This window comes from Squalius cephalus (assembly GCF_949319135.1).
Source record: "Squalius cephalus genome assembly, chromosome: 11".
Classification (NCBI taxonomy): domain Eukaryota; kingdom Metazoa; phylum Chordata; class Actinopteri; order Cypriniformes; family Leuciscidae; genus Squalius; species Squalius cephalus.
In genome coordinates, this window is record NC_137132.1 from 34,752,950 (window position 1) to 34,780,409 (window position 27,460).

Here is a 27,460-nt window from a genome sequence, read left to right on the forward strand (position 1 = left end):
TTTAAGAGTAGGATTGATTTCAAATGATGATAAAGTGCACTCTTTGCTTCACTCTAGTTTTGGAGTTTTCCAAGTACTTTGTTCCCATAGTTCCTCCATGATTTATTGTTATAAACTTTGATAGACTTTGAGGGGGAAAGGTGAATAAGTCGAAAACAACATGTATTGATGTTATCCTTCAATTAAATTCATTACTTTCAGATGTACACTTTTAGTTTGTAATCCACCAATATAGGCTATATGTATTTTTTGTTTTGGACAAAATCTTTAGCGATTTCACTTTATTCTGATGGTCCCTTTAACACATTCTGTTGACTATAAGTAACGTTGCACCTTCATGTCTACTAACTCTCATTAGAGTGTTAGTAGAGTATTAGTAGACTGCAGGGTTAGGGATAGAATAAATTGACATGTATAGTTGCAAAGTTACTCATAGTCAGTATAATGTCTGTAGGAGGACCATCACAATAAAGAGTTTGCAGATATTAAGCAGACGGTCTACTAATACCCATTTAGCAAAATTGTCAAAATACTTATTAATAAACAGACAAATGTCTGTTTCAATAAAATCATGTTCATTGATCATTTAATTAATCTTGCAGTTTGAATGGAAAAGCATCTATTATAATAATTTCAGTGAGTCAAAGAGCTACTGATTATTCACCTATTAGCGTCTGGGTAAAAAGACTAAATTTCAATTAAACTTAGTTCTTGCAACATTAATGAATACATTCAAATGAAAACAAAAACAATACAAATTTTATATCTGCAATGTATTCAGCATCAATCGTTCATTTGTTGTTGACATTTGAATGCTTGTCATTTAGCAGACTTGTTGGCTTTTCTCTCAAGGAGGTCCTTCATGTGCAGATTTCAGAGCTTCAGAGCCCTCAAACATAGTCTCTCCTGTCATATCCATTCACAGAGAGGGATTTGACCCCTGAGTAGTCCACTCTTGTCGGCACGGCATTGTTCTGTGCTTTTGAGGAGCAGGAACAAGACAAAATGGCTCCACCTAGGATCAGCAGGCAGGAGGCACCCCATCCGAAGTACAGCGAGTTCCCAAACTCCCTCTTTTGCGTCTCCTCTAGAAGCGGGTTGTGAAAATCCATGACGATGCCGTTAGCTGTCCAACAGACGGCCACTAACAGCAGCAGCCCACAGGTTATGAATGTGCCCCCAGCTGCCATCATGATGCGTGGCTTGCTGGCTGCATCTGAGGTGCAGTTGGTGCACTTTGCCCCAGCCACTGCCAGAGCCATGCCCACCACCCCGAGGAGAGTGCTTACGACGGTGAGAGCGCGGCCAGCCTGCAGCTCGTCCGGAAGCCCCAGCATGGAGTCGTACACTCGGCAGTGCATCTGTCCTGTGCTTTGCACCACGCAGCTCATCCACAAACCTTCCCACACGATCTGTGTGATGACAATGTTCTGGCCTATGTACGCCGCTACTCTCCACATGGGCAAACAGCAGGCGACCATCACGCCGAGCCACCCCGCCACAGTCAGGATCATCCCCAGGATCTCCAGGCCGGCTGAAGCCATTGTGCTTCTCTGCTATGTGCAGTTTCACAGACCGTGGTGCTCGGTATCCAGGATCAAGCGCTGAAAATTAGCTCTGATATTAGAGCTGTCCTCAGACTTGAAGACTTGCTTAAATGAAGAAACGGTGAGAGAGAGAGAGAGAGAGAGAGAGAGAGAGAGAGAGAGAGAGAGAGGGAGAGGGAGAGAGAGAGAGAGAGAGATAAAGTTTCTACCTTCTTTATACTGCTAAGAGAAGATGGAAGGTGGAGTCTTAGACGGCATCATGTTTTGTGTTGTACAAGAGAGACCGGGGCTTTTTTAAGCACTTTTCTTGTAACAGGGTGTAATTATTCAAATGATCCTCTCAAATGCTTCATATCTGGATTGTTAAATATTTTTATTCCTATTATGTAATTCTTTAGTCTTTAATGACATAAGAAAATAGGGAAAAATAGAAGAATAGCATCATGTATCATACATGTTGTTAGTGAAAAAAGTGTTTGAAATGCATTCAGTTAAAGGCATAAGAAAGAAGTATTGTATTAATAATATTTCAAGGTTATTAGAAATAAATTAGAAAATTAGAAATACCCATAAACCTGGCCATCACTGATTTTTTGTTGTTGTACATTTTCAAAAAAAAAAAAAAAAAAAGATTTATAAGTTATTTTCCTCATTTGGACCAAAAAATTTCCCCACAAGGCCAACTATTTTGGATATTGCCATCTTTCTGGGGACATTTTATTCCCATAACGTAGGGTTTACCAGGACCACACACGCACACACACACACACACACACACACACACACACACACACACACACACACACACACACACACACACACACACACACACAATGCATTAAAAAGACATAACATAACATATTTCTTTCTTCCTTCAGTCCCAGTAATTATGTGGTTCAGATTTCTGTTCTGTTCTTTCTATACCTGCATACCTTGGCATTATATAAAATAATACATTTTTGTCCCACATTACTTCTCCAGATAACCTTGAGATCTGCTGAATCACTGATCTTTGAGAAGGGACAATTCATCTCTTTGTCTTCAGGAGTAAGACATAATCCAATGGGATCTCAGCAGTAATCATAGGCATTCATACTGTATGTGAGGTTCTAACACACTTACATTTTTTATACATTACTTAGACATGAAAAAAATACATCATTAACATATATTGACAGCATATACAATTTTGAGAGAAGAGACAATGAGAGAAGCAATAGAGGAGTGGGATCAGGTAAAGACCACAAGCCAGGACTGGAACGTGGGTCGCCCACAGCACTAGTGCACTATATGTCTGGACACTGTCAACAAGGCTATGGCCCTGACATCACTTTATAAATAAATAATATAACTTAGAGATGTCGTCAAGTCACCTTTATATGTTCAAACTGTCAGTCCAGATCATATTATTTGTGTATCTGATTGGAATCTGATCTAAAATAATTGACGTCCACATTGTGTATCACAAATGTTCAGATACGATTTGTGTGTCCAAGCCGCTCTTTCGTTTTCCAGAATATCTGCATTGGTTTCCATGGCAATGACGTTGCACTGGTAGGTATACGGCAAAAACAACAACAACAGCAACTGCAGCGTGTGTGATCTGTTGCAAGAAAATATTGTTGGTGAATAAAATCTATTAATAACAAATAACCACTTTTGGTCAGGAAAAATATTAGAATTCTGCCTTTCGATGATGAAAACTATATCACCTGATCATCTTTGTTACTGGCTTTCTTTGCAACAAATTATGTGTTTTGGTAAACACTGCTACAAAAAACACAAAACTCTTATAAAAAGCCAAGAGTCTAACTGCCCAACACGCTGATCACCATAACGGTGACCAAAACAATTTCAATAAAACGTCAACATCTAAACCTCTGTTAATTCTCAATAAGAACTTCTATAGCTGCATGACAGAAATAAAGTAAATCTAATAAGTGAAGCTGGTAATGCTACTTGAGGAGTTGTTTAATCTTCCTCTGCTGAGATCTTCAGAGATTTAATGTCTTTTTTTCTCTTCAGTTGATTTCATCTAAGACTGTGGCTGGAAGTCAGTTGTAGTTCTTGTGTTTCTCTTTCCTTCAGTGATTCTGCTTGTAACCAGCAGGTGTTCAATGCTCAATCATTACTTAAAGGGGGGGTGAAATGCTATTTCATGCATACTGAGTTTTTTACACTGTTAAAGAGTTGGATTCCCATGCTAAACATGGACAAAGTTTCAAAAATTAAATTGTACGTTTGAAGGAGTATTTCTGTGCCAAAAATTGTCCTTCCGGTTTGTCACAAGTTTCGGAAAGTTTTTTTCGAGTATGGGCATGTGTGACGTCAGATGTAACGGAATTTCCTTATATGGGTCCTAAGGGCACTTCTCCGGTAAGCACTCGTAGACCAGAGCAAGAGAGCGAAAGCAGTTCGCCATCAAAGCGCCCTGCCCGGCTTTTGGGAAGCCAATGTCACCAAAGAAGTGTGTTTTTGGTTGCCAGGGCAAGACAACCCTGCACAGATTCCCAAAGAACCCAGCGTTAAGGGACCAGTGGATGGAGTTTGTTTTTCCTGAGCATCAACGGAGGTTGTGCAAGACTGTTTGTTCCCTGCATTTCGACGATGATTGTTTTATAAACAAAGCCCAGATCGACGGATTTGCAGATCATCTAATGCTTAAGGATCGAGCAGTCACAATGATAAAGGTTCGGTGAGTAAAACTGCTTCAAATGTCTCTGTGTGTTGTTAGCTCGGCGCGTTAGCACAGCTTTAGCTCCGCCCACACGGCCCGCCCCCAGCCGCTCGTTTTTTTCCGGAAAGACTCGGTACAGCCTATCTTTATTTTATAAATATAATAAAACTAAAGACTTTTTGGAGATATGAAGGATGCAATACTACTCTATAGGTACTCAAGATTAACAGGAGATTGAGTGAAAATGAGCATTTCACCCCCCCTTTAATCACTGAATTATCTCATTAACTTTAACTTTGATTCATAGTTACTTTAACATTCTTTAGAGTGGGACCAAATGTTCTCTGAGCAGAGTTCATTTAACTTTGATTTTGCTGTGTGAAGTCAGTTCACTGTTGATTTAGTTCAGTTCAATAACTGTGTGAAGTTCATCAATTATGAAATCAGTTTATTTCATCTATAAAGCAGCTCTGGAGAAAACAGTGATGTCATCATCCAGCTCAGTTCAGTCCTCATACAGAGGCTTCTGTACAATCAGATCAATAATATCACCAAATATAAAGTGTCCCCAACTAAGCAAGCCAGAGGTGACAGTATTATCAGGTCAGGCATATTTTCTTGGCACATTTTGGGCCCCTTAGGACCAGTTGAGCATCATTTAAACGCCACAGCCTATACCTGCGTATTGTTGCTGACCATGTCCATCCATTTATGACCACAGTGTACCATTTTCAGATGGCCTCTTCCAGCAGGATATCGCAGCATAATACAAAGCTCAAATCATCTCAAACTAGTTACTTGAACATGACAGTGAGTCACTAAACTCAAATGGCCTCCACAGTCACCAGATCTCAGTCCAATAGAGCAGATTTGGGATGTGCTGGAACAGGAGATTCTCATCATGGATGTGCAGACGACAAATCTGTAGCAAGTGCTTGATGATATTATGTCAATAGGACCAAAATCTTTGAAGAATGTTTCCAGCACCTTGTTGAATCTGTGCCGCGATGAATAAAGGCAAAAGGGTGTCCAAGTAAAGTCAAGTCACCTTCATTTATATAGCGCTTTTAACAATATAGATTTCAAAGCAGCTTTACAGTGATAAAAACGCTATCGTTATCATCTCCGCGTAAACTTCAAAAACGCGAATCTGTGAAAACGCTGACTGTGTGCACATGCGTATTACGTGTTTAGTCTATAGGTATGCGCATTTAAATATATATGTGTGCATGCATGTAGTCTTTCTTTACAAATTGACCTCACCAAATTACTTCATAATACAGAATTTTTTGTCGCTTCCATGTGAACTGAAATCATTTTGACAAAGTTTTATCTGTACAGAGGTAAAGGGAAGGGAAGGAGGTCTTCACAGGGGAGAGACTGGTTGACTCTTCAGGACTGTGTTGTCGTCATGTCCAGGCGCAGGTCCTTCATCAGATCTGGATCCGGCGGACTGCGGTAAACCTCCGGATAAACAGAAAGACGGTAACACTTTAGAATACTGTTCCTTCATTAATGAATAATTACACAGGAACAAACGAGTAACAAATTATTAACATTCTAGTAACTACTATTGACTAACAAGAAACTCTGATTAACAAATTAGTAAGTAGCGCTCAGATGAATGTAGTAGTTCACTATTAGCTAATCAATAACTACTATTTTTTTCATACCTCCCAGAGAACTACTATCTACAAGTTCATAATTAACATGAATAATGCATAATTTATAATAAAAGGTAATGGTAACCCACTAGTAATGAATCAAGTATTACTACATAATTCTAAAGGAACTACTAATTATTTGGATCAGTATCTAAAGTGAAAAACATGATAACTACCTAATATTGACTGAAGTCATTGTAAGCTTTTGAGATTTTTGTAAGATTTTGAATAGCAATTCCTTCCAATGGATTTGGTAACACTTTAGTCATTACTAGTGTGTTCCCATGATCTTCACTTTAGAATACTGATCCAAATAATTAGTAGTTCCTTTAGAAAGATGTAGTAACACTTGATTCATTACTATCCAAAACCTTACAAAAGCCTTAAAAGCTTACAGTGACTTCAGTCAATATTAGGTTGTTATCATGTTTTTCACTTTAGAATACTGATCCAAATTATTAGTAGTTCCTTTAGAAGGATGTAGTAACACTTGATTCATTACTAATGGGCTACCATTACCTTACATTAAACATTGTGCATTACAAATATTTATGAACCTGTATATAGTAGTTCTTATAGTCTTCAGTGAGGTATGAAAAATAGTAGTTATTGATTAGCTAATAGTGAACTACCACATCCGACTGAGCGCTATTACTTACTAATTCGTTAATCAGAGTTTCTTATTAGTTAATAGTAGTTACCAGAGTGTTACTAATGCATTACTCATTTGTTCCTGTGTAGTTATTCATTAATGAAGGAACAGTATTCTAAAAAGTTACCAGAATTGGTTCTATAGTTATGTGCGTTTAAATATATGTGCGCAGGTTTGTAATTCCCTACAAACCAAGCCTAAACAAAGTACTGGTGTTTCCTTATAAATTTTGATACAGAATTTAATTTAATTTTGTCACTTCGGGGTAGGTACGCGAAACGAATTTTATTATATTTTATATATTTTATTTTATATATATACAAGCCATATCTAACAAGCCAATAGTGTCATTATTCAGCTCAAGTCAGTTCAGTATTGATTCAGTTTAGTTCCATGTGTAAAATCCATCAGTTGTGCAAACATTGTACAGTGTATTTTTTCACATGCATGTACGTTTGACAAACTCCTGTACACTCCACTGCACGCTAAGCAAGCAAAAGACACAATATAGTGGTGTTTTGCATTTTTCACATCTTTTTTTAATCTTGTGTGTGTGTTTTGTGGTTTTGGGTGAAGATTTTAGAGAAATGGAGCCATAGTTTCAAAAACTGTGTGTAAAAATGGGAAAATTGCATGAATTAACGGGTTTAAACCGACTGGACATTAATTGCATTATTATTCAGAGTTTATTTAAATGTTTACAAATACATTAAGCCTATCCCCAAAACTAAACCACTTAAAAATACTAAACTAAACTAAAACTAAATCAATAAATCAGTAAATAAAGCTGTCAATTATTTATTTATTTATTTTACCTTTATTTAACCAGGATAATCTCTCTGAGATTAAAAATCTCTTTCACAGGAGTGTCCTGGCCAAGACAGCTGTACAATCAGTTGCAACCACAGGTTAACAAAACAGAATAACAATAAAAACTAAAATACTTAAAAACAATTGCACATCATTGAGTCATCTTCGTATGGAAGCTTGTTTCTGCCACAGAATAAAACATTTAAAAATCTCACAACTCTGACTTTTCGTCTTAGAATTGCATGATATAGTCACAATTGCTTGTTATAAAGTCAGGATTGCAAGATACAAACTTGCAATTGCGAGAAAAAAAGTCAGAATTGCGAGATGTAAACTAGCAATTGTGATTTTATATCTCGCAATTCTGACTCAATTGTGACTTTATATCATGCAGTTCTGAGAAATAAAGTCAGAATTGCGAGATGTAAACTAGCAATTGTGAGATAAAAAGTTGCAATTATATTTTAAAATATTTTATTCTGTGGCGGAAACAAGCTTCCATATCTTCGAGTGACCGACTAATAAATTAAAAATTTTCCATAGACACCAAAGTTTGTAGTAAATCGGAGAGAAGAAGAAGGAGCAAATTGATAAACTACATCACCGTAATCAAGTACAGGTAGAAAGGTAGCAGAAACTAATATCTTTCTTACATTAAACGAAAAACAAAACTTGTTTTTAAAATGAAACCCAAGTTTTATTTTAAATGTGTCCTAATTGAAGTGTGTGTGTGTGTGTGCGTGCGTGCGTGCGTGCGTTCGTGTGTGTGTGTGTGTGTGTGTGTGTGTGTGTGTGTGTGTGTGTGCTCTTAATGTATTTATAAACTTTTAAGGAACACTGAATATGAATGCAATTATCAAGGTTGGTTTAAAGCACTAAATTAATGTGATTTTCCCATTTTCCATACTCTTAGTAATCTAAACTATTTACTGTTAATAAGTTTTCAACAAAGCATCATCTACTCTTTACATATGATCTAATTAAACAATAATAATTTGTTAATTGCAGTAACAATGAATGAAGAAATCACTATTTGTATATAATCTATTAATGTATTAACTACAGTTGATAATTAATTAACTATAAACTAACAGTTTACAAATGATGTGTAAATACTTTATTACACTATTCTTATTACCAAAACATTCCATTTTGATTTCATGAAGATGTTTGATTTCCTCAAAGAACTGGATTTCATCAATTGAAGATATACAGTAAATAATTATTCCACTGCACAGATCAGCTATTGTGTGACAGCAGATCAAGAATCATTGATTCAGGGGAATGTACAAGATTTAAGACTTGGGAGAGATTGTATTCTGTAGACTGGTTTTGGATCGACTGAGATTAGATCAGTTCTCCCAGCGCATCCATCTGTATTTGAAAAGATCCGCTTTTGTTTTCAAGGCTAAAACACTGTTCACAGGTTATTGCTGCCAGATTCTGAGTAATATCAAACTGATAAACAGCAAATACATTTTCAAGACAATTTTTTTTTTTTTTTACATACAGTAATTATTTCGTGCTCTGTGTACGTGCCAACAGTGAACAGCATGTGTTGTGTGTTTTAGTTCTTGTATTTAGTTGATAGAGGGAGCTACTAGATAACAACTCATTTCACTTGAACAGTTTTGGTTTTGTGAGAACAACCTGACAGCAATGCAAACAAACTTTAGCAATGAAAAATGTCTTAAAATATTTGATAATTTTTCTATTTGATAAATTACTATAAAAATATAATATATACTTGTACAAATGTGTACAACATTCAGGACCATGTGAGCGTTAAAAGTGCAAGGATTTAAAAGTAGAGTGTGGTGTAAAATGTGCTTTTGTTAAACACCAACCAAGAACTTCACAGGTGAGCATTGGCCTTTGGAACAATAATGTATGGCTGTCATAAACAATTGACATAAGACTTGAGATGCATTTTTTTTACTACAGGTTGTTATGTTTACAATAGTATGCAAACAGCATTTAAGGTCAGCACAGCATTTCTGTGTGGGAGTGTGAACCTGTTCCACCAGTTTGTCAGACGGTGCACATGTACTTTAGAGGCGATATGAAAAATGTGACTCTGCCTAAATATCCGCATGCACGTATGCATTTCTTTGCGTTTTCCAACTGAAAATTCCAAAAAATGTAATTTTTTAATTAAACAGTCTTCCTGTAATTTCCTGATACCAGACAAGTGTCTCAACTTTTGGAAATCATTTGTATGCTAAGGCTTTAGCATACTCCTGATATAATTATCAGGATATTGAAATAATGCAAATTTAATGCAAAGTCTTTTGCATGAAATGTTTGCCTGAAACTCAGTAGTTCAACTCTGTTATGGGAAATATCTTATACAGAAAAAATATCATTTTTGATAGAAAACACAAATAGCCTATACTGGTATATATATATATACAAATACATATATACAAATATATAATTGTTTATGATACTGTATATATATATATATATATATATATATATATATATATATATATATATATATATATATATATATATATATATATATATATAGTGGTGTTAATGTTAATGTTGGGGACATTAAATTTAACATTTAATTTAATATTCAACAATAATATTGATCTGCCTGCACTGACACTATTATACAAGAACTGAACTGAGCTGGACGATGACATCACGGTTTACTCCAGAGCGGCTATGTATATATAAATGAACTAAGTTAATATTTTTTTGACTACAAAATGAAACATCTCAGAACTTACTTAAACTGAACTATGACACTATTTTCTTCTGGAAACAAACTTTGCTGCATTATTTATATCTGTATTTATATCATTATTATTTATATCATTATTATATCTGTATTGTAAAAAGCACTATATAAATAAAGGACTTGACTTGACTTGACTGAATGATATTTGCTATAAAATGGTTTGGTAGAAAATTTTTAAATAAGTTATTTTGTATGTGTGTGTGTGTGTATGTATTTATTTGCTTGCTTGCTTATTTATTTACTAACGTGATTTATTACAAGCCACATCGAAACTACCAGATACTACCAGGAATAAATTATTTGATTTTGTTCAATTTTAAATGATTAATTTGTTGACTTTCCCTTTGCAATATATCAAACTGGTCCATTGTTTCTCAGTGTTTGAATTTTATTTGAATTTAAACATTTTCAGTCCTCTGGTCTTAATTGCATCACATATAACTTCTGAAAGTGAAGAAAATGCACTTATTATCTTAGAAAAATCTGAGCTTTTATTTTCTGATGAGCTTTACCAAGATGTGTGGACCACTGTTCTGTGTCTGGCCTATTATGTTAATTGTTCAGAAACTCAGCCGTCTTTAATTATCTGGCTCGGTCAAGCATCAAGTGTTCTCAGTGTCCTGTGTTTTTGTTTGATCATTGGAAAGCACCGCTGAGTCATCCGCCTTTTCATTCTTCTAGATCGCTATCACAGGCTTGATCATCCATAGAAACTATGTCTACGCGTCTCACAAGCCCGGGGGTGAAACTCTCTGATGTCAGACAACCTCCCCCGTCACCTGGGAGGAAGAAACTATTAAAAGATTCATTAGTAATTACACAGGTGACTGTAAACAGAGTGTGGAGACAAATGACTCACTGCTGAAAGTCAAAGTAAAAACATTTCCCATTGTCACTGTGGAAATATTTGTTAATACTTACATAAATTACATTCATTTATCTTATATCTGTTTGGTAACACTTTACAAAAAAGTTTCATTTGTTAACTACATTATTTTATGAAAATGTACAAAACTCATAGTATGAGCTGCTCGTTCATTTTCCCATGTGTAATAAATTCATTTGCCTAACATCTAGACCAGACAGTTCTCCACATAACCGTTTAGGTGTTTGTTTATTTCAAGAGCCTCGCTGATTTTGAGATTCTGTTCTTAAGCATGTAGAAACTTCTAACTCACGTGTCCATACGGGACAAACCCAATTAAATGAGTGCCCTTGGATGTTTGAACAAATGAACACTAACCAAATGTGATTCGTTGTTACCTATTTACTAAATTACAGTCATGTGATTATAATGACATAATCTTTTAATACCAATTGAATAAATTCTGATGTCTGTATTGAAATGTTTGATACTACAGCCTCAAATAGGATTTCATAGAATTCAAAATAACTCATTTGAGAAGGTAAAATTTGGCAGACCATCTTTCCTCAATTCCTTAATTGCAGACATTCCTTACCTGTGAGGAACCGTATCCACTTTCTCCTTGCCAAGGGGATTTTAATGAGCTGCCATGTAAAATAGAGCCATTCTTGTCCTTCTGGCCACCAAACAGAGCGTTCTTTCATTCATGAAACAAACAGTATCTCTTACTCTGTCCCTCTTTTTCCCCCTCCATTTTCTACACAGCAAACACCTGAGATTGATTTTCATCCCTTCACCATGTGCCTCTAATGTCTGTTCCCTGCAAACCCTTGGACAGCGAACACTTTTTCGCTCTTTTAACTATATAGTGCAGCAGTGGCTTTAGGAAATATTCCACCTCTTTCTCTGGACATTGGAAACCAGGTCAGCATTCTACTGCTTTTTCCCTTGTTTCTTTAGAAAATCTACTATTTAGAACAAATATTAACTATGTAAAGAATGGAAGATTGTGGAGCTTCAAGTAGTGGCCGTTTTAATCTAATTTAAGCAACTGCTTTTTCCATTGAATGTCTTTTTGTGAGTTAAAAAAAAGTATGAGTAAGAGAAGTATTGGTGAGAGGGTGGCATGAAATACGCTTTGCTCGAGATGACTAATTTTATTAAACTCATTAAAACTGTCTGCATATAATGGTCACATAATTATCTCTAAGTAGAGATAAAATGTGTGGTATCTTTTGCATTATGGAAAATCATCCATCTAAGCTAAAGCTTCAGCTACAATTAGTGAAGACAAAAGAATGAAGAGTCTTTTGGGTGTGTGTTTCAGAGGCTAAATCAATATTTTGTACAATTCATGCACTTTTAAGTGTTTAAACGTATGTTAATTGTGTTACTTAATCTTTCAAAACCCTTCACGGGCCTTGGGTGTATTATATTTTTGTGTCTGCCTTGCTTCTTTAATCTTCATTTATGGATTACTCCAATTGTTGAATCATGTTATTTTCCACAAAAACTATGAATAACTAATGATTCATAAAATGCCCTAAAGAAATTCACCCTAATGCGAGCATGAGTTAAGACTCGCCCCTAAGATTTGCTTGATCGATGACAGCACAGGCCAGGGGGCGAATCATGGTGACGATGTGCCTGTGAGTGATTCTCTGCTGCCCCTCCTTGTTCCCCACACATAAAAGAGCCCGCTTTATTCCCATATTCACTAAACTGGCTCTACAGACTGAACCAAACTTTTTCTTTCACTCTCTTTGACTTCAACGCACAAGCAAAGAAGCATCTAGCATGGTATCAGCAGGGTTACAGATGCTGGGCATTGCCCTGGCTGTCATTGGCTGGATAGGGGTAATTGTGGTTTGCATTCTCCCTATGTGGCTCGTCACGGCTTTCATCGGACAGAATATCGTCACAGCGCAGATTACCTGGGAAGGAATCTGGATGAGCTGTGTGGTGCAGAGCACTGGACAGATGCAGTGTAAAGTCTACGACTCAATGCTGGCTCTCAGCTCAGACCTGCAGGCGGCCCGTGCCTTGTGTATTATCTCCATCCTGGTGGGCGTTGTTGGGATCCTGCTAGCGGCTGCTGGAGGGAAATGCACCAACTGCATTGAAGATGAGACAGCCAAGGCCAAAGTTGGCATTATTTCAGGAGCCATCTTCATCGTCTCTGGAATTCTGTGTTTGATTCCAGTCTGCTGGACCGCCAACACAATTGTAAGGGACTTCTACAACCCTTTAACCATCAGTGCACAAAAGAAAGAGTTGGGAGCTTCGTTGTTTATTGGGTGGGCTGCTTCGGCACTGCTGATCATTGGTGGCTCACTGCTTTGTGCAAATTGCCCTCCCCGGGAACAGTACACCACGAAGTACACTGCTCGGCCTGGAGGAACCAAAGGGTATGTGTGAAGAGGAGCCAAAGAGCCCTGCTAATAGTGACATTCAAACTGCACAATTTGTGAACATTGTACCTTGGTTGTACCAACATTGTACCAGCTTTTGACCTGTGGTGTTACAATTGACCATGCATGCGAACGCTCTATCACTGACCAAATGGTTGAATTAGCCCTCAGCTCTCCAAGATATGACAGGAATGGTGAAATACTAAGAATGTATCAGTGTGAATGTGTCACGGTGCTGAACAGAACTCTACTGCCAAAGAAAATGGTGCGGGAACTGTAAATATCTCTTCTTAACTTTGCTGACTGGCTTCACACTCTGAGGATGTGCTTAGACTGTTAAGGATTTATATAAAATGTAAATTTATTCATATTGTGTTTTAAAATTGTGACAGATTTGAGCTAGAAAACATTTCAAGTATGTGCATTGCAACAAATAAATTCTTTACAAACACTCAAATGTGTCGTGTGCCTCATTACACACAGTTAAAAGTGGATTTTTGCATATATGTCAATTATTTATAAATAATAAAAATCTGAATCCAGCAAACCCGTTTAAATGTTTACTATTTGTTTAGAAAGACGCTTCTGTTCTCAATAAATTATCTGATACATAATTGGGTAATATTTAAGCTATAGGAAGTAAAATATTAAAACATAAAACACCACTATATTGTGTCTTTTGCCTTTTTAGTGTGAAGTGGAGTGTACAGGAGTTTGTCATAGCACTAACACATACATGCAAATGCACGAATACACTATATAGTCAAGTCAAGTCCCATTTATTTATATAGCGCTTTTTACAATACAGATTGTTTCAAAGCAGCTTTACAAAGATAACAGGATATTATGCAAAAAAAAAATATTTTTTTTTAAACAAATGACAAGACACATGGCAGGATCACATGACAAACAAGGAATCACATGACAAGACACAGAAACATGACAATGACAAGAACAAGAAACAAAACCCAAAACGTGACATACTGTACATATACATATATATTTACACTCTAAACAGAAATGCAAGGGGGTAAATATTTTCTTTCCTTCTCAAAACACTGAGTTTTGATTTATAAGTGAACAATTTATGTATAAGTGTTTTCACACATGATAATTGGGTGTAGGTAATTGGGAAATGATTGTACAATTTAAATTGCATTGTTTCCCAAATGAAACAAAAGAGATGTTAGTTTTGAATGAAGTGTCTAACGTAGAGAACTGTGTTTAGAGTTTTGCAAAAAGTTTGTTTTACAATTGCAACCTGAGTGTAAAGCACATAATGTGCTTGTAATTTAGGAGACTTTTAGTGTCTAAGCAATTTTAAAAAACTGTGTGACAAATAATAGATGTATAATGTCTGATTAAATATCCAAATTTATGATGTATAAGTTTCAGCTTATAGAAGTGTTTTTACTGTAATGAAGTTCCAGAAGTTTTAAGAATGGTATCATTTTGTCTGGAAATTAACAAAATGGAAAAATGGAAATGTTATAATAGCGTTTTGTAGCTATTGAATGCCTACACAGAAAACTGACTTTCAAAAATAAACCTACCCTGAGAAGTAAATGTAGTAAAGGTTGTTGCAATTAACCCCAGTCTCCTGTGTCTAACCAGGAAAAAATTGTTTCAACATATCCAAATAGTTATGGCATCCTCGGTGGGATATCCACACTCTAAAAAATGCTGGGTTGTTTCAACCCATGTTTGGGTCAAATATAGACAAACCCAACCATTTACATTTTTTTATAAAATTTTTAAACCCAATGGTTGGGTTTGTCCATATTTGGCCCAAACATGGTTTAACGAAGATTAGTTGTTATGGGAAGAAGGAGGCAGGAACCAGTGAACGTTTAATAAACTTTAATAATCATAAAATAAATAAACACAAAATGAAAGTAAAGGCGGCAGCCCCTCACGGACGACTGCCCCACAAACATAATAAAATAAACAAAACACAATGTAAAGTCCAGGCCTGGTCCTCTCTCGTCCTTCACTGTCGTCGCTCCTCCTTTTATGCTTCCGAAGCTCCTCCATGACCGGTGCATCACGCAGGTGGTGCTCATCAGTAATCATCACGTCACCGGCCCGCCCTGCTTGCCACGCATGGGTTGAAACAATCCTGCATTTTTAGAGTGTAGTTATTATCATGTACATAAATCATTTTAAAAAGGTTTTTTCCCTGTTACAGTCATGGTTAGGTTTAGGGTTAGGGTAAGGGAATTTATGATTAGCATGCATTTTTGTTTTTTGTTTGTTGTATCATCTACCTATGTCATAAAAATGGTGAAGAAAACATGAAATATTTCTAATCATAACCCCCCATCTAAAGGCCATATCTTTTCACAGTAGCTTTTATGTCAGTGCAAGGTCATTTTGAAAAGTTATTTTTTAACTGACCTTGAAGGACCTCAAAGTGTTGCTGTGCTTTGTCAGTTCTTCTTGTTTCGTGTTTATAGTGTAAGCAGCCAAATGAGAAATCATAGGGGCTCTCTAGAAATCATCAACTCAGGACAACCAAACTCCGCCTTTTCACACTTTTCCTATAAAGAGCAAACATGTCTGGTTTGCACACTTTTGGCTACTTTAATACTGTAAAGGCAGGCCTGTGATTTAAAAACATGGTCTCCCAAGGACTTCAGATTATGGGCATGGTCACAGCCATGCTGGGTTGGTTGGGGGTCATTATCGTGTGTGCTTTGCCCCAGTGGAGGGTGTCTGCATTTATTGGAGCCAACATTGTTACAGCACAGATCATCTGGGAGGGCATGTGGATGAACTGTGTGGTGCAGAGCACTGGACAAATGCAGTGTAAAATCTATGACTCCATGCTGGCACTCAGTTCTGACCTTCAAGCCGGCCGGGCCATGATCATCATCTCCATTTTGACCGGACTCTTTGGAATCATCATTTCTATGGCTGGTGGGAAGTGCACCAACTGTATTGAGGACCCAGGGTCTAAAGCAAAGGCGTGCATCATTGCAGGGATTTTCTTCATTGTCTCTGGACTTCTTTGTCTGATCCCAGTTTCATGGTCAGCAAATACGATCATACAGAACTTCTATAATCCGTTGATGGTGGAGGCCCAGCGGAGAGAGTTGGGTGCAGCTCTGTATATCGGCTGGGGATCTGCTGGTTTGCTCTTACTTGGAGGAGGAATACTTTGTTGGAGCTGCCCGCCAAAGCAAGAACGCATCTACAACCCCAAGTTCTCCGCTGTGAGGTCCAGTTCAACAAGAGAATTTGTCTGAGATGCAGAACCCATATGACTGGCCTTAAAATGCACTCTAGTAACTGCAGATCTAATTACTGTATGTCAACAATTCATCTGTAGAATTACTTGAGACATTTTTTTACATTTAATAGAGTAACATTTTCTATCTTCCTAGCAATGAATATCTTCTGAAAAGAGATAATTCTGTAAAATGATGTTATTTTATATGTTGGTATTCCAGAAGCAGAAACAGCAGAGCAAAGCGCAAGAAACATCATGGCTTTGCTAAAATATATACTTTAAATGCAATGCAAGTCCCTTTGTATAAAAGTGTTGGCCAAATGCTTAAATGGATGTATTACAGCTTTTATGGATGGGAATATATATAGATTTATTTAAAATGCTTACAATAATACCTTTTGTATTGTTCTGTAATTTGTCATGTGTATTATGTATTTTTGTCATAATGTACTAGCATCAATAAATAACATTGTATCCCAAGTCTTCAGACTGTGATGGTATTAATTAAAGCATATATCACTAGTTCATACAAGTTTAAAAACTCTTGGGCAACAGCACACGTCCAATATACTTTCACAATGTTTTCTCTAAAAAAATAAATAAGTTTCAATCTGATGGCAAATTCTGAAGCCTAATCATCAAAATGTCAGAATATTTCTCTCTTGGCTCTGTGTAACTAGCATATGGATGTATGCAATGGACTCTTTAATTTACAATATTTTCATGTTTCACATTCGTTGGAGTGTCATTGCTCTTTGAAACAGTTGTAACTGCATATTATTAGTGAGATTCTAATTTCAGTGATGGAAAGTCAAGGCTTGGTATGAGTTAGGCCATTAGTCCAAATTATAGACACTCTGTTAAGATCCTTTAGAAGGCACTTAAAATAAGTCTTGTGCTATAACTTTATAACCCAAAATAAAGTGTAAACATTCCAAAAACTAGCGGTTACCTTGTCTGTAAAACACTGCTTTAGCTCAAGACTTTTTTAAAAAGTAGTTCATTTATGCTACTGAATGTAATACTGTAATAATATACAGTTTTTACAGCATTTCACCTCTTTCAAATATAAATTTAATTTCAAATCTTGTGTTAAACACTATTTGTTCATTTGTAATTAATTTCCACTCATCTGAGAGAATCTTCAAATCTTTGACTTATCTTTGACACAAGAGAGACAAGACTGATATGGTTTTGAAAGCATCTACTGTACCAAAAGCAGATCTGAATGCGTCTTCACGGAATGGCTGCATATTTTAAGAATCTTGCTTTGGAATCTTGTTCAGCAGGATTAAAACAAACAGCTCTGCAAGACTCCTCCCAAATGAGGATCTGTGTCAAACAGGCCATCACTTCCTGCTTGTTTCTCAGACGCTCATGGATTACGACCAGACCAACAGCTGCTTTTGATTGTGACAACACAATGGGAAGGATTGCTAAAGAAGTGTCTGGCCAGACCCTGTGCTTCATTGGTTTTGTTGGTATATGTGTCTGTTGTGGCATCCCATTGTGGCGTGTCACTTCGTACATTGGTGCCAACATTACCACAGCCCAGATTATCTGGGATGGCTTGTGGATGAACTGTGTAATGCAGAGCACTGGACAGATGCAGTGTAAAATCCAAGACTCAATAATGAGTCTGACCCAGGACTTGCAAGTGGCACGTGCGCTGATCATCATCGCAATAGTGATCGGCGCCATTGGAATGATACTGACGTTTGTGGGTGGCCAGTGCAGTAGCTGTCTGAAGAAGGAGTCCTCCATGGCTAAAGTGCTGATTCTGGGTGGCATCCTCTGCATTGTAGCTGGAGTCGCCTGTCTTATACCGGTCTGCTGGTCGGCAGCTGTCACCATCTCAGATTTCCAGAATATTCTCACAATCGCGACACAAAAGAGGGAGCTTGGGGCATCCATATACATTGGCTGGGGCGCCTCAGCATGTCTTCTGTTTGGAGGGATCATTCTGTGTACTTCCTGTCCACCGAGAGAAGATATGTATCCAAATTACCCAGGCATGTACCCCTACCAAGGACCTATGTATGGGCCTCCTGGAGCTTACATGCCTGCCAACACATATGCACCTAGTGTAGCATATACTGGAAGTTATGTTCCTAACAAACCTTATCCAGCCCCAGGTTACACAACTGTTCCGGGACAATATCTTTAGCTAATGGAACATTTCTTTGACTGTCACCTTCTAAAACTGTGCTCCTCAACATTTTTGAATGCAACTTGTACAGTGTTTGATTGAATAAAATGTATATATCCAACAACAAATCTAATTAGCGACTTGTTTGCAATGTCACAAGGCTTGTTTGCAAGGCTTCTTTGCTAGCCTGTGAATGATGATTTGGAAAAACTTGTTTGTCCACTTTCTCCACTCATTCCAGTTGTTCTAGAGGTAGAGATTTTGTAATGCTAATTGGCATATGAATACATGTATGTTTCAACACAGTAGATACAATTTGTCAGTACTGTTGTGCTGTACACTTTCTGTAAATCAAGTATTTTCTGATGTTTTTTATTTAAATGTTTTATTTTTAAGAATCTATAAATCTGATTGCGTCTCCACCAGGGAATATTTTTACAATGAATATAGCTTTGGATTTTTATAAATGATCTTGTCAATAAATGTATTTCTGAAATACTACAAATGATTTTATATTGTCATTTCTACATGTATCCTTTGTTAGTTGATTAATTGAAACTTGAGCAATAAACCTTTTTCGCTCATTGCCAACCAGATAAAAATGAGAAAATATGATTAAAATTCCAAATTTTTGGAAAAGCGTTGATGTAATTGTATTGTGAATTCTATTTGGAAAGTACCAGGGATTCTGCCACGAAACAGGAAATAAACGCATATGGACAGTGTAGCATTGGTTTAGTTTTTAACAGTAGAGAGAAAGAAAGCTAGGCAAAATATAATGTCAAAAAGCCTTTATTTCATCCGGTCATCAAAACACTTTTTTTGTTTTTAGTCTCAACAAGACTTGGTTAATACCAATAATACCTACCCAATCCTTTCGGTTGATGACTTGGCTCATTTGTATTCATGACATGGCCATTGTTCAGTTCCTTGCTGATGGGCATCTCATCGAAACTAGCCACAGTATCAGCATTCCCTTCTGAGGAATCTGGTCAGGCTTGAAAATTTACCTTAACCTGGTTTCAGGTCCATCCAACTTAAACTCCTCCCTTCATCTGAGAAAATCTTAAAACTCTGAAGGGAGGAACAGAAGTCATTTCTACGATAAAGAGAGGAGCGAACACTTTCAAGCCAACGAAGCCAAGCAAACGAGAAAAAATGGTGTCTATGTGTCGACAGATCCTGGGCATGTCCCTAGCGATTATTGGTTTCATCGGAGCTATTGTGATTTGTGCCCTTCCTATGTGGAAGGTGACAGCATTCATTGGAGCCAATATTGTGACTGCACAGACCATCTGGGAAGGCTTGTGGATGAACTGTGTGGTACAAAGCACAGGACAAATGCAGTGCAAGATCTACGACTCCCTCTTGGCCTTACCTCAGGACTTGCAGGCTGCTCGGGCACTTGTGGTCATCGCCATCATTGTGTGCCTCTTTGGGATCATCCTGGGAATTGTTGGGGGAAAATGTACCAGCTTTATCGAGGATGAAAGCGCAAAGGTGAAAGTGGCTATTGCTAGTGGTGTAATCTTCATCATCGCTGGAGTGCTGGTTCTGGTCCCCGTCTGTTGGTCAGCTAACACCATCATCAGGGATTTCTACAACCCCATTCTCACAGATGCCCAAAGAAGGGAGATGGGAGCTTCTATCTATATTGGATGGGGTGCAGCTGCACTGCTGATCCTGGGAGGAGGTATACTGTGTAGCTCCTGCCCACCTAAGGAGGACAACTATGGTGTCAAGTACTCTCAGGCACGGTCCGTTGCCACCAGCAAAGCCTACGTCTGAAAGAGATCAAGCACACAAAGACTTTTTACTTGCAAAGACTCCTTTTCCCCGTAAAACCTCTTTATTCCCAGCTGTGGATTTTTTTTTTTCCCAAGGAGAAACAGCAGAAGAAAAGTGTCTGATATGACATATCAGTTTATATACTGAGGTTTTGTGCTGTGGTTATACAGATTACTGAAAGAGGAAATTGTGCATGTATAATGTGATGAGAGGAATCCAACTCAGGGAAGAAACGATCTGTTTTTCATAAACAAGCCATTCTTGCAATTTATGTTTAATATGACAATAGTAATAGATTTAGTAATCAGAAAATTAAAGATATCAAACTGTTAATAAAATACAATGTATATGGTTTTATAAAATGTGTTAACCTTCTTATCTAAGCTTCTAAGTTTTTTTTTTAGTTACATAAATTTGCTTTTTTTTGCACAAAGATGTCTTGATCATTAAATTTGTCTTATTATTTTGTTATTAAAATAAATGGTTCTGTAAAACAACTTATTGATACTGTATTGACATTATTTCATAATAATACTTTGACAATATATTCTCACGAAACATTACAGATTAGATCATGCCTCAGATAAAACTGCTGAAAAACTCAACAGAGATATTGGCAACAATCTCCTGTTAAACAGTTTGAGCAATTTTGCTGTAAAAAAAAATCATAATTTTGCTGTGAAAGAAAACAATAAACAACATGTTCAGTCTTTTTCTACTTCATTGGAAGAGATGAAGCAAAATGTATTGTTTCTTACATAACATGAACTCAATGAAAAATCTATTTTTATTGGGTGAATAGATATAATGATATTCTATCACTTTGTTGTGCACCAGGCATTTGCACCAGCAAATCAGCAAGCGGTCTTAATAAGCTGTTGGAACAGTGCATTTATTAGAATTGTGTTTTGAAACATTATTATTTTATGGCAATAATAGAGCTATGTTAACACTTTAACATGATTAGGGCCTGAGCACAGAAGGTGAAGGGCATAGAGGCCTGACCCAGAGGCACTAAAGCCCTATAGTTTTTGGCATATTTTTTCACTATTATTATAATTTTTTTTTGAGGCCTTTGCCATGCATGAAACTTTGCAGACACATCAGACCTGTGAAAAATTTAAAAGTTATGTAATGCTTGGACTTTGCCATGGTCGAGTGCACGCTGTCGTCAGGATGAAGTTTCTCCAATGTGCACGAAATTTGGTATGGTCATTGATGACATCATATAGGACAATGTTCACTTGGTTTTATCTGACTCCGCCCAACAGGAAGTCAGCCATCTTGGATGGAATGTGGGATTTTACATTTTCCCACACTGTTTTGATGGTCTTACCATAAAATATCATAACAGTTAACAGATACATTTGTCTCAGTACATCTTTTGCTTTGATACTGCAATTCAGGAGACCCATGCCTCATTGGCTCCACAGCGCCCCCTAGTTCGAAATTGCATTTTGGTCCCTTTGGAATATGCAAGTTATTAGTACTAAACTAAACAAAAAACTAAACTTGTAGAACATTTTAGCAGTTATTTGGTCATTTGTTTTGGGTGTAGCCAGTGGACTCCATAGTGCCCCATAACATTTCCAAATTTATTTATCGCTGTGGTTGCCACAGATTTTGTCTGATATTCACGAATGTTGGTAGGGAAATTAGCCCCTTTCACACAAACAGTCTTTTTAAAAAAAAATTGATTTATGTCTGGCGTTTTTGCCTTTTACTTGGATAGGATAGTAGCTAGACAGGAAGTGAGGTGGGAGAGAGAGAGGGGGTATGGAATCGGGAAAGGTTCACGAGCCAGGACTCGAACTCTGGTCACCCGAAGCATAACGGCGCTATATGTCGGCGCACTTGCCCACAAGGCTATCGGCGCCGACTACACAAACAGTCTTTACTGGTTAATTACCAGTAAGAGATCATGTGTGAACTGGACCTTTTCAAAAATGCCGGTAAATTGGTTACAGCAATTTAGCAGTAAGGGAAGTTGTAACAATACCAGTAAATTACAGGTAATGTGCACTGTGTGAACGCGGAATGAAGATTTCCAGTATGATCACGTATGAGGTCAGAATGCGCTGATTTAAGAAGTCTGCTTTGGGCCAATTGTCACCTTTGTCACCTTTATTTATATAGTGCTTTTGACAATACAGATTGTTTCAAAGCATCTTTACAGTGATAACAGGAAAATAATGCAACAAAATTTGTTTCTGCTGTACAGCAGATTTAGAAGAAAGAAGTTTCACAGTCCAGCTTTAGTGATGGTTCATTTCTGTTGTAAAAAAGTTATTAATTTAGTTAATTTATATATAGCCGCTCTGGAGAAAACAATGATGTCATCGTCCAACTCAGTTCAGTTCTCATATAACGGTGTCAATGCAGGCAGATCAATAATATTGTTGAATATTAAGTGTCCCCAACTAAGCAAGCCAAAAGCCAAAGGCGACAGTGGCAAGGAACCAAAACTCCATCAGTGACAGAATGGAGAAAAAACCTTGGGAGAAACCAGACTCATTCAGTCGCTCAGTTCTCCTCTGGCCAACGAACGAACAGTGTATGACTATGATTCAGGCAGCATTATAGGTCAGAAGTCAGATTGGATCAGAGATTGGATCAGAAATTGGATCAGATATCAGTTGGATACTATTATGCACGTCTCATGTTTTTAAAAGCAAAAATGCGCCCTGTTTGATCATCCCCTTATGCCTTTCACTGAGACGTCAAAAAATGTTGTCAAATTGAACAGATAGTGAAACTAAAGCACTTCTCCTCATGCGGGCGGATGAAGACAATGGCGTGATGTTTAAAGATCACTTCCGATGACTGACATCACAGAATTTACAAGTATTTTGGAGCTTATGTGTGAATGGCCTCTTACCAGTAAAAAGCCAGAACACCATTGCTTGCATGAGCAGCATATTTGTGTATTTACCGGTAAAGTCATTCTGGTAATTTAACGGTAATTTACCAGGATTGCTGTGTGAAAGGGGTTATTGTCCTCAACATTACAACTGGCAGAGGGAAGTAGGACATTTGTAACAATTTCTTTCAATTTCCCTTTTTCCTCTTTCACTAAATTTCTTCAGATGTTTGTATAATAATGGCAAAAAAGTATAGATTTCAAATTCTTAAGGGATTTTTGATCTCTTAAATACTGTTGCCATGGCAACACATGAAAAATTTGTCTCCTTTTTATGTTTAGTAATTTCTTTTTAGGGTAGGCCTAATTGTTGTGCTTTAATTTTCATGATCTTTTGCACACTCGTCAAAGTCATCTCCTATTACGGCTTAGCAAAGGTTCATTAATGGACATGTAGAGGGTGCTCTATAGTGCCACCTAGAAATGGGCATGTTCAGGGAACTCTGTAGCAAATACCAGCTATGGTAAGCTACGGTCACCAAGCTTTGCACATATATAGATCTCATCAAGCCGCACAACTTTCACACCACAGATATTAGCTCCGCCAAACAGGAAGTCAGCCATTTTTTTTTTTTAATGGCATACTGTGGCGTTTTAAATACTCCTCCTGGGGGATTCTTGTGACTGCCATCAAACAAAGGTAAAATCATACCAAGACATTGAAGACTCTAAATTGGAATAGGATTTTTGATATCTTGAAAGCATGATGTGGAGAAGCAGGGAACGGGTGACTCCTGCCGAATGCCCGAACCCGGAGGAGCCGTCGCCGTCCACCAGGCGGCGGAGGAGTGTCGAGCCATCCCCCGAGGGTTATCCAGCACCACCGCCAGGCACCGCAGAGAAGATCACCCAGCTGGTGGAGGACCAGAGGGCAGTGCGTTTTGGGAACCGGACCAAGGTTTTTTTTTCTTCTTTCCTCTCTCCCCTCTCTCCCCTCTCTCGCTCCTCATGCTTCCATATCCTTTTCTCTCGCCTCGTCTATCCATACCCCCAGGTGATGCGGCCGCCGTGCCTGGTCCCCCCGAAGGAGGTGGGGGTGGGGGGTAGAGCACAGTCCCGGGAGTACCCCCCCAGCCTGCATGGGGCGATGGGTGTATGTGATTCCACAGCAGGAAAGCATCACGCTGGCCGAGGGCCGTGAGGCCGAGGGCCGTGAGAGAACAGCGTGAGGCCGGTGGCGTGATTGATAATGAGCGATACCTACGTAACGCACTGGTCTTGTATCTCTCACGGAGGAGCTACGGGAGCATAAAAGGAGGAGCGACGACAGTGAAGGACGAGAGAGGTCAGGCCCCTCGCTGGTTTTTGTTTTTGTGAGATTGAACTGACTGCCTAAAACTAAAATTATACTGCTCAGTGGAGAAAGAGCACATACTGATGGATATAAATAATTTTATAATATTAGCCATGAAGCTAAATCTTGTTTATTAAATTTACAAATTCACAATTTGTTTATTAAATAAAATGAGTGTAAAAGCACTAGATCACTAAATCACTATAAAGGCTTATGGTTGATATATGTGCTTGTTGGGTTATCCTCATTGATGCGTGTCTCATAGAAATGAACTGTGTCCCACATTTCCTGCTGTGGAATCTAGTCAGGTTTAACCTGGTTTTAGGTCCATTCAACTTGGACTCCTCCCTTTGGAGAAAATATTAAAGGTTGGAACATTCTGAAGGTTAGGAACATAAGCAATTTCTTGGATTAAGAGAAGAGCAAACACTTTCAAGCCAACAAAGCCAAGCAAACAAGAGAAAAATGGTGTCTATGTGTCGACAAAGCCTGGGCATTTGCCTAGGCATGATTGGTTTCATCGGAGCTATTGTGATTTGTGCCCTTCCTATGTGGAAGGTGACAGCATTCATTGGAGCCAATATTGTGACTGCACAGGTTTTCTGGGAAGGCTTGTGGATGAACTGTGTGGTACAAAGCACAGGACAAATGCAGTGCAAGATCTACGACTCCCTCTTGGCCTTACCTCAGGACTTGCAGGCTGCTCGGGCACTTGTGATTGTCGCCATCATTGTGTGCATCTTTGGGATCATCCTGGGAATTGTTGGTGGAAAATGTACCAGCTTTATCGAGGATGAAAGAACAAAGGTGAAAGTGGCTATTGCTAGTGGTGTAATCTTCATCATCGCTGGAGTGCTGGTTCTGGTCCCCGTCTGTTGGTCAGCTAACACCATCATCAGGGATTTCTACAACCCCTTGCTCACAGATGCCCAAAGAAGGGAGATGGGACCTTCTATCTATATTGGATGGGGTGCAGCTGCACTGCTGATCCTGGGAGGAGGTATACTGTGTAGCTCCTGCCCACCTAAGGAGGACGACAACTACGGCGTCAAGTACTCTCAGCCACGGTCCGTTGGCACCAGCAAAGCCTACGTCTGAAAGAGATCAAGCACACAAAGACTTTTTACTGGCAAAGACTCTCTTTTTTTCCCGTAAAACCTCTTTATTCCCAGCTGTGGATATTTTTTCCAAGGAGAAACAGCAGAAGAACAGTGTCTGATATGACATATAGTTTATATACTGAGGTTTTGTGCTGTGGTTATACAGATTACTGAAAGAGGAAATTGTGCATGTATAATGTATGAGAGGAATCCAACTCAGGGAAGAAACAATCTGTTTTTCATAAACAAGCCATTCTTGCTATTTATGTTTAATATGACAATAAGAATAGTTGTATTAATCAGAAAATTAAATATATCTAACTGTTAAAAAACAATGTCTATGGTTTTATAAAAATGTGCATTAATCTTCTTATCAAGTTTAATTTTTTGGGTTACATTAGCTTTTTTTCCCACAATGATCATTAAATGTGTCTTATTATTTTGTTATTAAAATAAACGGTTCTGTAAAACAACTTATTGCATTGACCATTTCATAATAATAGTTTGACAATAATGAATATTCTCACATCAAAGAAAACATTACAGATCAGATCATGCTGGCCTCTGACATGGTGACTAAACTGATGAAAAACTCAGAGATGTTGGCAAAGATCTCCTGTAAAACAGTTTGTGCAATTTTGCTGTAACAAAACATTTTACTATAAAAGAAAACAATAAACAACTATCAGGCATGTTCAGTCTGTTTCTGCTTCATTTGTTTCTTACATAACATGAACTCAATGAAAAATCTATTTTTATTGGGTGAACAGATATTATATGATAGTCTATCACTTTGTTGTGCATCAGGCATTTGCACCAGCAAATCAGCAAGTCTGAATAAACTGTTGGAACAGTGCATTTATTAGAATTGTGTTTTGAAACACTATTATTTTATAACAATAACGTTAATGTGATCATTATAATATGTGATAATATGATCATTTTGATCATATTAATGAATATTAGCCAGTAAGCTAAAAACACATTTTAAATAAATAAAATGAGTGTAAAAGCACTAGATCAATAAATCCCTAAAATGGCTTGTGGTTGATATCCAAAGGTTTTTCGGTTGATGACTTGGTTCGTTTATATTTGAACAAAGTCATCAACCGATAGTTCCTCGTTGAAACTAGCTGTATCCACATTCCCTGCTGTGGAATCTGGTCAGGTTTAACCAGCTTTCAGGTCCATCTGACTTGGACCGCTCCCTTCTGAGAAAAACTTAAAACAGGTTGGTCATTTCTACAATTAAAAGAGGAGCAAACACTTCCAAGAAAACAAAGCCAAACAAACAGAATAAATAAATAAAAATGGTGTCTATGTTTTGACTTATCCTAGCCATGTCCCTAGCCATTATTGGTGTCTGGGGAGCTATTATGATTTGTGCCCTTATATATGGAAGGGGACAGCAGTAATTGGAGCCAATATTGTGACTCTGACCATCTGGGAGGGCTTGTGGATGAACTGTGTGATACAAAGTGCAGGACAAATGCAATGAATTCACTCTTGGACTTGCAGGCTGCTTGGGAACTTGTGTTGCTTGCATTTATGCTGGGACGTGTAGGTTGTGGGGCGACACATACAATTTAAACTATTAGG

At 37.7% G+C, this 27,460-nt stretch overlaps 6 protein-coding genes across 6 annotated transcripts; 5 read left to right on the top strand and 1 right to left on the bottom strand.

Moving 5' to 3' along the window:
* Positions 1 to 890: 890 nt before the first annotated feature.
* Positions 891 to 1,544, bottom strand: LOC307166878 (claudin-9; the record flags this gene model as incomplete). Its single annotated transcript, XM_079885621.1, has 1 exon — positions 891 to 1,544. The coding sequence occupies one exon, from the start codon at positions 1,542 to 1,544 to the stop codon at positions 891 to 893; it is 654 nt and encodes a 217-aa protein (XP_079741747.1).
* An 11,158-nt stretch (positions 1,545 to 12,702) lies between these two features.
* cldna (claudin a) lies at positions 12,703 to 13,562 on the top strand. Its single transcript, XM_079885628.1, has one exon. The coding sequence runs from the start codon at positions 12,765 to 12,767 to the stop codon at positions 13,383 to 13,385; it is 621 nt and encodes a 206-aa protein (XP_079741754.1). The 5' UTR covers positions 12,703 to 12,764; the 3' UTR covers positions 13,386 to 13,562.
* A 2,373-nt stretch (positions 13,563 to 15,935) lies between these two features.
* LOC307166884 (claudin-4-like) lies at positions 15,936 to 16,922 on the top strand. The gene has a single exon (XM_079885627.1). The coding sequence runs from the start codon at positions 15,997 to 15,999 to the stop codon at positions 16,624 to 16,626; it is 630 nt and encodes a 209-aa protein (XP_079741753.1). The 5' UTR covers positions 15,936 to 15,996; the 3' UTR covers positions 16,627 to 16,922.
* A 1,063-nt stretch (positions 16,923 to 17,985) lies between these two features.
* On the top strand, positions 17,986 to 21,902 carry cldne (claudin e). The gene has a single exon (XM_079885626.1). It carries the CDS (start codon positions 19,918 to 19,920, stop codon positions 20,545 to 20,547), a length of 630 nt encoding a protein of 209 aa, XP_079741752.1. The 5' UTR covers positions 17,986 to 19,917; the 3' UTR covers positions 20,548 to 21,902.
* Positions 18,034 to 20,453, top strand: cldnf (claudin f; the record flags this gene model as incomplete). The annotated part of the gene is made up of 1 exon (XM_079885616.1): positions 18,034 to 20,453. The coding sequence occupies one exon, from the start codon at positions 18,034 to 18,036 to the stop codon at positions 18,775 to 18,777; it is 744 nt and encodes a 247-aa protein (XP_079741742.1). The 3' UTR covers positions 18,778 to 20,453.
* A 3,254-nt stretch (positions 21,903 to 25,156) lies between the features above and the next one.
* LOC307166881 (claudin-4-like) lies at positions 25,157 to 26,552 on the top strand. The gene has a single exon (XM_079885624.1). It carries the CDS (start codon positions 25,227 to 25,229, stop codon positions 25,857 to 25,859), a length of 633 nt encoding a protein of 210 aa, XP_079741750.1. The 5' UTR covers positions 25,157 to 25,226; the 3' UTR covers positions 25,860 to 26,552.
* Positions 26,553 to 27,460: the final 908 nt, after the last annotated feature.

Excerpts from the sequence above, each read along its gene's own strand:
- cldna (XM_079885628.1), top strand. The coding sequence starts at position 12,765 with ATGGTATCAGCAGGGTTACAGATGCTGGGCATTGCCCTGGCTGTCATT.
- LOC307166884 (XM_079885627.1), top strand. The coding sequence starts at position 15,997 with ATGGTCTCCCAAGGACTTCAGATTATGGGCATGGTCACAGCCATGCTG.
- cldne (XM_079885626.1), top strand. The coding sequence starts at position 19,918 with ATGGTGTCTATGTGTCGACAGATCCTGGGCATGTCCCTAGCGATTATT.
- LOC307166881 (XM_079885624.1), top strand. The coding sequence starts at position 25,227 with ATGGTGTCTATGTGTCGACAAAGCCTGGGCATTTGCCTAGGCATGATT.